We start from the raw sequence: 9,346 nt of genomic DNA, 5'->3' as shown, positions 1-9,346 counted from the left end.
GGGCGGGGGGGGTCTGTGTCTGGCCCGGGAGGGGAGGGGCCAAGCCGTTGCCTGGGGTAGAGGTGGGGGGGGGATGTTTGGTTCTGTGCTGGTGAGGCCAAGGAGGCTGTGTGTGTGTGTGGGGGGGGGTTGATTTGGGGGGGGCTGGGGAGCTCTCTCCCCTGGTTCTCCAGTCCAGGGCGTGGGGAAGAATCTTTCCCGTCCTGGCTGGCCAGGGCGCTGGGGGACCCCCAGTTTCCGAGTCTAGGGCACAGACTGTCTCCTGGGGCCTGTGGGGCGGGGGCAGGCGCTGGCCTCTGGGTTGTGTGGAAGATCCAGTCATGTGATCGTTCTCTCTGGTGTCTGGGGTGGGGCCTTGTCATAACCCGGGGTAGCCGCGCGGACACCGTGTACCCGGACACCCACCTGCAGCTGCTCTTGGAGCCACTCCCGAGCAGGCCCCTCGAGGTAGCTGGCCCAGGGGAAGGCTGCCCTGGGGTAGGCAGGTCCATCCTTGGTGAATCTGAGGGGATGTCTCGACCCCTTCTGGCTGTCAGTTCACACCTAGGCTCTCTCCTTTAGCCCCTGTAGCCTCACCCTCCTGGCCCTTCACTTCCTGGTGTGCACAAAAAGGCTGTTCTTGTGCCAAGGAGAGAGGTGGGAAATGCTCCTGGGGGAGCCCCCTTCTGGTTATACACCTGTTTGAGTTGCCCTTCGCTGATTGCCTCTCCAGGATGGGCGCCGAACCCCCACGGCTGCACCGCTGCCCCCTCTGACCCATGAGTTACCAAACCTCAGAACCATCGGCCTTCAGAAACCTCTGAGTTCTGTCAGCCTTCTCCTCCGGTACCGATCCAGAGCTGAAGTGCCGCACAGCCGTGCTCAGCTCTGTTCTCTGGGCAGCTCAAACTGCGCCCCCCCCCCACCCTCCCGGTTCACGGTTCTCCCGGCAGGAGCAAACCTCGCGGCTGTCTGTCGAGTCTAGTGACCGGCTGCTCTAGCCGGGTTTGGGGGCGAATTGACCTCTTGAGATGACCTGTGCTGTGGTGATCTTGCATTTGTGCCCTGGACTGTGGTGTACTGCTGGGTGATCCCAGACTAGGAGTAGATCGGGGTTGGGGTAGGAGCCTAGGACCTGGGTTCTGATCCCAGATCTGCTGCTAACTCCTTTGTGCCTCCCGTGCCTCAGTTTCCCTCCTTGTACAATGAGGTGCGTGTGCTCAGATATGGTGAGGATTTAAGCTCTGTTGGTCTTGATGCTTTTACAGCTCCTTCTGCCCTGTAAAAATTGCCCAGTCTCCTCCCCACTGAGGCCTAGAAACCTGAATCTCTTTTGTTTGGGATTTACCAGCTATTGACAGGACTTGCTCCCTGCTAGCTCAGCTTAATGCATGTAGCAAAGGTCCCCTGGTGGTGCCCCTGTTCAGACCTTCCCCTGTGGCAGAGGGTTTACCTTGAATGTAGGCAACAGGTTTGAAGCAGACAGAAGGAAGCACTTCACCCTGGGGGACTCGCTGCCGGGGATGTTGTGAACACTGGGTTCAAAAAAGCACAAGAGAAGTTCCTGGAGGGTAGGAGGCAGGGACTGGGCTCACTGGACCGTTGGTCTGACCTAGTATGACTGTTCTCATGTTCCTGTGTCCGGATCTCAAGTCCTGAAAGCCCAACTCTCCCCCCCCCCCCCCCCCCCAGCCGTCAGTGTCAGCGGGGCAGTGCACGTAGGTAGCAGGTTGGTTAATTCCATGGCTGCTGGAAACAGCTTGTCTAACTTTTTCCAAGTGCGGGCGGGTGATCCTGGGAATGCCGCTTCACGCGCCACATGTGGGTGTAACTCGCCTGCCTCTGAAACTTCCTGTTGCAGCCCAGTGGCCAAAGTGGTGAATCACCCGGCTGCTGGGCCCCTCCCCTCTTAGAAACACACAAGGGCAGGGTTTGAGCGTTTGATGGCCTTAGGAAGCCAGCCGCCCAGCTGAGCAAAGTGGCTAGGACCTTGGCCCCAGCAGAGCAGGCTCGGCCCTCAATCCCTACTGCCAGGACTCGGTGAGCCAAGGTGGCATACAGCTTTGCTCTGGCGCTGGGTCTCTCTGTGCTGCAGCCTGACGCTGGGGACGCTTAACTCCAGCCGCTGCAGGGTGAGTGGGACAGAAATTACCAACTTGCTGGCAGAACAATGTAATTCAATAGTCACTGCAGTACCTAGTGCTGTTCATCAGCAGACCCCAAAGGGCTTTGCCAGGGAGTCTCCCGTGTCTATGGATGGGGAAACTCCGGCACAGAGCCCGAGTGGTCACCCTGTGGCCGGCAGGAATAGACCTCGGGTCTCTGGAGTTCTATCCCTGACCTCCCCTTCACTGTCTCATGGCTGCACAGGCCCCAGCAGGTCAGGGTGGGAGGGGGGCCTTATTCTGCCACAGGCCCCCACCCCAGGGAGCTGACAGCTTAACTGAAGGGTAGAGGAGGAATTGGAGAAACTGAGGCTAGGTGCCAGCTTCCTTTGGGTCCTGGTGGCTGGCTCAGGGTCACGCGGAGCATGGCAGAGGCAGGGGTGGAACCCAGACCTGGATTCCAGCCTCCAGCTGCCCATACAAGCCAGCTTTGCTCTGTGAACTGGGGCTCTGGTCATCCCTGCGGAGCCTGGAATCTAGTCTGGCCCGTGCTCTGGGATTGCCAGCGGAGGGGAAGGGCAGAGGCTTGACTGAAGCGGGAAAGTCTGGGTATGGGTGGGGGGGCTCTGGGCTTGTCTGCACAGGGAAATTGAGAGGCATAGCTCAGTTCTCTTCCCCTGATCACTCCCTCTAGCATTTCCCCTGGGCTAGTTCACATGCCCCACATGGCACTGGCTTCCTTGTTCCAGCTGTCAGTGCTGGTGTTCCTGGGGGATATCCGGGCCTTGTGCCTGCCAGCAGGTTCCCCTTCATGGACTCTGCCTCCAGCAGGCTGGGCTCTAGCTTGCCCGCCTTAGCACCCCTGTGACGGGCCTTCCCCCTCTCTCCTGGCCAGAGATGGCTGCCATACGGAAGAAACTGGTCATCGTGGGAGATGGTGCCTGTGGCAAGACCTGCCTCCTCATCGTCTTCAGCAAGGATCAGTTCCCAGAGGTCTATGTCCCCACTGTCTTTGAGAACTACGTGGCTGACATCGAGGTGGACAGCAAACAGGTACTGTGGCACCACACTGGCTGGAGTGGGACCGTTAACCTTGGCCTCTCGCCACAGGGAGGAGAGCTTGGGGTCTGTCCTGAGGAGGGTGGGGGGGGTTAGACTAGCTTTGGATGAGGGGCAGATGGCACCCTGCTCTCCTGGCCTCTGGCTGGGGGAAACTGCACCCTCAAGAGTTAACAGGAAGTGACTGTGCTGGGGGAGAACCGTCCTGCTTTGATGCGCTGCCTGTAAGTGCTGCGGTTAACTCTGAATATCCACCGCCCTTCCCTGCCTGCTCACTGATATCGATGGGGAGGGGGAGGGACCGCAGCGGGGAGTGGTGCTGAATGGGACAGTCAGGGTCTGAACAAACGGCAACGCTGAGGTGGTACACGGGGGCCTTCGTCTCTGGGCAGGCCACTTGTTGCCCTCCCTGGGAGCCTCGCTGCAGGTAGGGAGATACCGTATCCTTACCACACCCCAGCTGTTACTGGAGCCTGGCCCTCTACCCAGCAGCCTGCTCAGGGCTGGGACAGATGTGGCGCTTATGAAGCGTGGCCTAGTGAGAGGCGCTGTGGACACAGTAGTTAGACTGGAGCAGTGGCCTTTGATATCCGTGTGTATCTCAATGGGCTGGCTAGTGATTGGCCCCCAGAGCTTGAGGTGCATGGAGTGTCTGACCTGGGGGGAGGCCTGGGGAGTACTCCGCCCCTGGTGGGGTCCCCAGCTGGAAGATGCCGGGACAGCCCAATGTCTGAGCTGTGGCAAGATCTGGTCTCTCCGGCTCACTTTTGTTCTGAACAAACAGCACTTTGCTGGGGGGGGGGGGGGGGGCTGGCTGGGGCCGGGTAGCGTTGTCATGCCCCCGAGAGAACAGGCCGGCAGGTGCTGAATCTCAGTATCTCAGAGCTGGAAGGGACCCCTGAAAGGTCCCTGAGTCCAGCCCCCTGCCTTCGCTAGCAGGACCAAGTACTGACTTTTGCCCCAATCCCTAAGTGGCCCCCTCAAAGATTACAACCCTGGGTTTAGCAGGCCACTGAGCGATCCCTCCCCCCTTCTCATGATGGTGGTGGATTGCCGGCATCTGCAGCCCAGGCCCTGTCTGGACCTCCGGCCCTGTGTGGTGATGGCTGGAGGACTGAGACAAAGCAGGGTGCCCGAGAGTGGGGAGAGGAGCAGTTGGCTCAGGACCCGTGACGGGGTCTGGCCACCCCCAAGCTAGTGACTTTCCAGTGGGAACTGGAACCCAAGGTGGGCGGCTGTCCATTGCCACCCTTGTCTCACGCAGGTGGAGCTTGCGCTGTGGGACACGGCTGGCCAGGAGGACTACGACCGCCTGAGACCCCTGTCCTACCCTGACACGGACGTCATCCTCATGTGCTTCTCCATCGACAGCCCTGACAGCTTGGGTGAGCGCTGGGGACATCCACCTGGGTCCCCCGTCACCGTGTGGCCGCGGCCGCAGCCACAGCCCGGATCTCAGTGCCGGGCAGAGGGTGCCCAGGTGAACTGTGGCTCAGCCCCCTGCAGTGGCCAGGTCACACAGCCGCTTCCGAGTTTGCTACAGGCCCTGAGCTGGCATGTCTGGTCCTGCTCTAACCACTAGCCCCCACTCGCTTCCCAGCACATGGGAGAAAACCCAGGAGTCCTGGTCCCCAGCCCCATGCTCTAGACCATTAGGCCCCGCTCCCTGCCCAGGGGTCTAGGCTGCCAGCGCAGGCAGGGGGAGCTGGGCAGGGCCTGGTCTGGGAGCCTGATGCTGATCCCGCCCCTGTGCAGAAAACATCCCGGAGAAATGGACCCCGGAGGTGAAGCATTTCTGTCCCAACGTCCCCATCATCCTGGTTGGCAACAAGAAGGATCTGCGCAACGACGAGCACACGCGCCGGGAGCTGGCCAAGATGAAGCAGGTGAGCCCCCGCCCCGAAGGAGAGCGCGTCCCCTGTCCCCCCCGCTGTCTGTCCTGGGGACCCTGGGGCTGCCCACGCCCTGAAGGAGAGTGCGTCCCCCCGCCGCTGTCTGTCCTGGGGACCCTGGGGCTGCCCCCGCCCCGAAGGAGAGCGCGTCCCCCGCCGCTGTCTGTCCTGGGGACCCTGGGGCTGCCCCTGCCCCGAAGGAGAGCATGTGCCCCCTCCCTCCCGCTGTCTGTCCTGGGGCTGCCCGCGTCCCCCGTCCCCCCCGCTGTCTGTCCTGGGGACCCTGGGGCTGCCCCCGCCCTGAAGAAAAGTGCCTCCTGAGATTGACGCCTACCTGATTAACCCTTCAGACCCTGGGACAGTGCTGCTGCTTGGGCTGGCTGTACTGGGATCCCCACCCCTGCTCTTACGGCCCAGCCCCCCCTCCCCCACCCCTGGCAGGAGTCCTGGCTCCCAGCCCCCACTGCCCCCTGGGATCAGGGAGCCCCTCGGGGCTGACGGCTGTTCCTGCCCCTGCAGGAGCCGGTGAAGCCGGAGGAGGGCCGGGATATGGCCGGCCGGATCAGCGCCTTCGGATACCTGGAGTGCTCGGCCAAGACAAAGGACGGGGTGCGCGAGGTGTTTGAGATGGCCACGCGGGCTGCCCTGCAGGCCAAGCGCGGGCAAAAGAAGCCCCACTGCCAACTGCTGTAACCCCCCTGCTCCCACCAGGCCCTCCCTCTGACCCCCTGCTTGGGGGAGGGGGCGGGAGCTCAGGGCCCCTCATCACAGCCCCATGGCTTCTCGGGTAGAGCCGCCCATCTCCTCTGGCTGCCACAGCTGTGTGGGGTGATTCGTGGCACAGCCCCCACTCAATCCCAGCCATGGTGAGGTCCCCAGCCTCTCTCCCTGAATGGTTTGGGGGGGCGGGGCTGCCCCATGGCAGCTCCACTGCCTCCTGGTGGCTGTGCCCCAGCCCTCCCAGTCCCCCCTCAATGGGAGCCTGACATCACGGGGCTGCCCTGCCCCTTGTGACCCACAGCGCCCTGCCGAGGGGCTCAGGTGTCTACTGTGCCTCTCCTGGGCTGTGGGAGGGCGGCTCACAGCACAGTGCCCCTGGGGCGGGGGAGTGGGCGCTGCCCCCTGCTGTACAGATTTCTTCCTCCTCCTCCTATTTATCTCTTGCCAAGCGGGGGCCCCCCCAGAGAACTCTATATTTTTACGCAGAGGCGTTGTGGGCCGCTTTGCCCGTGGAGGGCACCTGGCTCCCCCCACCCCCCCGTGGGTCCCGGGCCCTCCGCCCTAGCAAGTGCCACAGGTGGAGCCCTGTGCTCCCCGGGGACGGTGGTCGTTACTTTTCAACTGTACTTGAAAGACGAACAGCTCTGTAATAAATTTGTAGCAATGTTTAGTATTGGGGGGGGCTCTGGCTGTTTGTGGCTAGTGCGGTTCCTCTCCCATCACAGCCCTGGGCTCCCCCATATCTCATCCTGATCCCCTCCCCAGCCAGCTCTGCCCCCCTGGGCCATGCTGGGGTCACGCCAGCCTGAATCTGTTCTACCCCCTGCCACCAGCTGGAGGGGGGCAACTCTCCAGTCACCTCAACAACCTGCCTGCTGAGCTGCCCCCCATCCCCTTCATCTCCTGTTCCCTGGGGCAGAGGCCCCCCCTGGCCTGAGGGAGCAGGCTGCTGCCCGGGGGTGGGGAAGGGTCGCAGGGGGAGATGGTACCATCCTGTGCTGCAGGTTCCTGCTCTGGGGGTGGCAGCACGCCCCTGGCGCCTGTGTCAGGTGCTGGACGCGTGAGGGGTTCTGGAGGGAGTGTGCTGGGTATTGTGGCCATTTCTGGGCCAGGGCAGCAGTGGCATAGCACCCCATAATGCAGCCTAGCTGGGGCTCGGCTGGTGCTGAAATGCACCCAGCTCTGGGGCGGAGCTGGGGCTGGGCTCACGGGAGCAGTACCTGCCTGGCCCTGGCATGCTGTGCGGGCCTGTGGTGATGAGCACTTAACGCAGGGGTGGGGAGTTGGCACTGCTGAGTCCCCCCCATCCCTGGCAGGGCCAGGCCTGGACAATGCGGGGGAGGTAAATTCCCTTTCTACACCCCAGGGCTGACCCCCAGAGATTTCCCCAGTGCAGCAGGGCTGGGGGGGTGACTCCCTGTGAGCCCCCAGCACTGTCCCAGGGAGCAAACCCCGAAGGGGGGCTGGCCGCTGTGGGCGTGGCTGGGGGCTGGTTGTCTGGGTGCTGCCAGGCCCCACCCCAAGGAGCCACATGGGGGTTGTGCCACTTTCCACCCTGCCCCAGCCAGCCTGACCCCCAAACTCTGGACATGGGGGGAAGGGGCAGATGGCCCCTGGGAATCCAGTGCTGGCTCCAGCCCAGCAGCCTATGCCCCCATGTGCCCACTCCCCTCCCCAGAGCTGGAGAGGGAACCCAGGAGTCCTGGCTCCCAGATTCAGTGGGAGGGGGGAACGGGGTCTCTAGGGCTGCACTCAGAGCTTGAAGCGTCCCCCGGGCAGCTCCATAGGAGGTACCAGGATAAATGCGCCTCACCAAGGAAAGAGGTGGCTGCTTCCCACACCAGGAGTCGAACCCGGGCTACCTGGGTGAAAACCAGGACTCCTGAGCGCTAGACCACGTGGGACAGGTCTGCTGCGGCTCCGGCTTGGGCCCCGGTAGGGGCCGCTGCAGCGCCACCCACTGGGGAAGGAGGGTACTGCACCATTAACCCCTCCCACCCCCAAGGGACAGGCCCCTCCCCTCAGCCCCTCGTAACAGGGAGCCCACGTGCTCCCAGGCAGCTCTGCTAATCCAGAGTCACTCCGGAGCAGGCTCAGAAGCCAGCCCTGACCCCATTGGAGACACAGGGCAAGTCTGCCTGGAACAGGGGCTGAGTGGAGATCACAAACCAGCCAGAACCCAGGAGTCCTGGCTCCTGGCCGTGCTTCCCCCCCAAGACCCCACAGCCATCGCAGAGCCGGGGAGAGAACCCGGGAGTCCGGGCTCCCAGACCTCCCCGCCCCCCCCGCTCTAAACACTAGACATCACTCCCCTCCCAGAGCCTGTGGTGTCCTTTCTCTGGGCCAGTTCAGGGTGGCCCAGTCCCCACCGGGCCCCACGGCGGCTGCGGGGGCAGGAGGCTGGTTCGTGCCCAGGGGAGAGGCAGATTTTCTCTTTAACATTTCCAAGGCCTGGACATCTCCGAGCGCCGCCCCGAGCCCCCCGAGCCGAGCCCCCCACCCCACCCCACGGGACGAGCACTCCACGCAGCAGGGGCTTCCACGGACCCCACAGCGCAGTGGGGCAGGGGACACAGAGCAGGGCCAGACCCTCCGGCAGGGATGGACGGACGGACACACCAGAGCAGCGATCCCAGTTTATTGACCTGGGCGGTGGCTACAATACACCCAGCTTGGGGGGCCGGGGGTGAAAGCCGAGGGGGGGTCTTGGCTGCGCTACCCCTCTCTGGCCAGCAGCTGGCGCTTTCTCTCCAGCAGCGCCCGATACTGCGCCCGCGTGGCCTCGATGTCGCTCTGTAGGCTGGCGATCTCCCCGGCCAGGAGAATCCCTGCGCAGAGACGGGGGTCAGGAGAGGGGGGCTGGAGGGGGGGAAATGGGACCTGCCCCCTCTAGGGGGCGCCGGCTCCCATCGGCCCCAGGGCAGGGACTGGCTGGCTCAGGGGGGCGGGGAATGGGTCAGGGACTGGCTGGCTCAGGGGGGCGGGGAATGGGGTCTGGGGCCTGTCCTCTCTGGGGGGCGCCGGCTCCCAACGGCCCCAGGGCAGGGACTGGCTGGCTCAGGGGGGCGGGGAATGGGGTCTGGGGCCTGTCCCCTCCAGGGGGCGCCAGGTCCCATCGGCCCCAGGGCAGGGACTGGCTGACTCAGGGGCAGGGAATGGGGCCCGGGGCCGAGGGCCTGTCCCCTCCAGGGGGCACCCTGGACTTACCCTCTTTGAAGCTGCTCTGAGCCTGCCGGAGGCTCTGGGGCACCAGGATCCCGAACCAGGTCAGTGGGTCCCGGGACGAGGCCCCCTTCTGGGAATCGGGTTCGGGGGCTGCCTCCACGGGGGGGCCAGGATCCGCAGTTTTCCCTGGGCCCTTTCGCTGCCGCAAGACTGGGGAGACATTCACCAAAAGGTGTCTCACAACCCCCCGCTCCCAGCTCTGCCGGTGCCCCTCACTCCCGACCCGCAGCCCCTGCCAGCCCAGCCCTGCCCCCCCAGCTCTGCCGGTGCCCCTCACTCCCGACCCGCAGCCCCTGCCAGCCCAGCCCTGCCCCCCCCCCCCTTGCGGGGCCCCCCACCCCCGCCCCGCCGGCCCTGCCCGCCCAG

The 9,346-nt window shown here is 64.1% G+C and overlaps 2 protein-coding genes across 2 annotated transcripts in view; one reads left to right on the top strand and one right to left on the bottom strand.

Moving 5' to 3' along the window:
• The window catches only part of LOC117888631 (transforming protein RhoA-like), a 6,546-nt gene extending 651 nt beyond the window's left edge, over positions 1–5,895 (top strand). Inside the window, exons 2-5 of the mRNA XM_034792200.1 lie at positions 2,980–3,137; positions 4,408–4,528; positions 4,899–5,029; positions 5,555–5,895. Of these exons, the coding sequence (XP_034648091.1) occupies positions 2,982–3,137; positions 4,408–4,528; positions 4,899–5,029; positions 5,555–5,728 (582 nt within the window). The 5' untranslated portion in view covers positions 2,980–2,981 and the 3' untranslated portion in view covers positions 5,729–5,895. The remainder of the gene's footprint in view (positions 1–2,979; positions 3,138–4,407; positions 4,529–4,898; positions 5,030–5,554) is intronic.
• A 2,484-nt stretch (positions 5,896–8,379) lies between these two features.
• On the bottom strand, positions 8,380–9,149 carry CCDC115 (coiled-coil domain containing 115; the record flags this gene model as incomplete). Its single annotated transcript, XM_034792760.1, has 2 exons — positions 8,380–8,583; positions 8,963–9,149. Coding segments are annotated over 2 exons (300 nt in total), but the record flags the coding sequence as incomplete, so codon positions are not given.
• Positions 9,150–9,346: the final 197 nt, after the last annotated feature.

The sequence above is a fragment of the Trachemys scripta genome, chromosome 16, assembly GCF_013100865.1.
Source record: "Trachemys scripta elegans isolate TJP31775 chromosome 16, CAS_Tse_1.0, whole genome shotgun sequence".
Taxonomy (NCBI): Eukaryota; Metazoa; Chordata; order Testudines; family Emydidae; genus Trachemys; species Trachemys scripta.
This window is presented reverse-complemented; position numbering and strand designations above follow the sequence as displayed.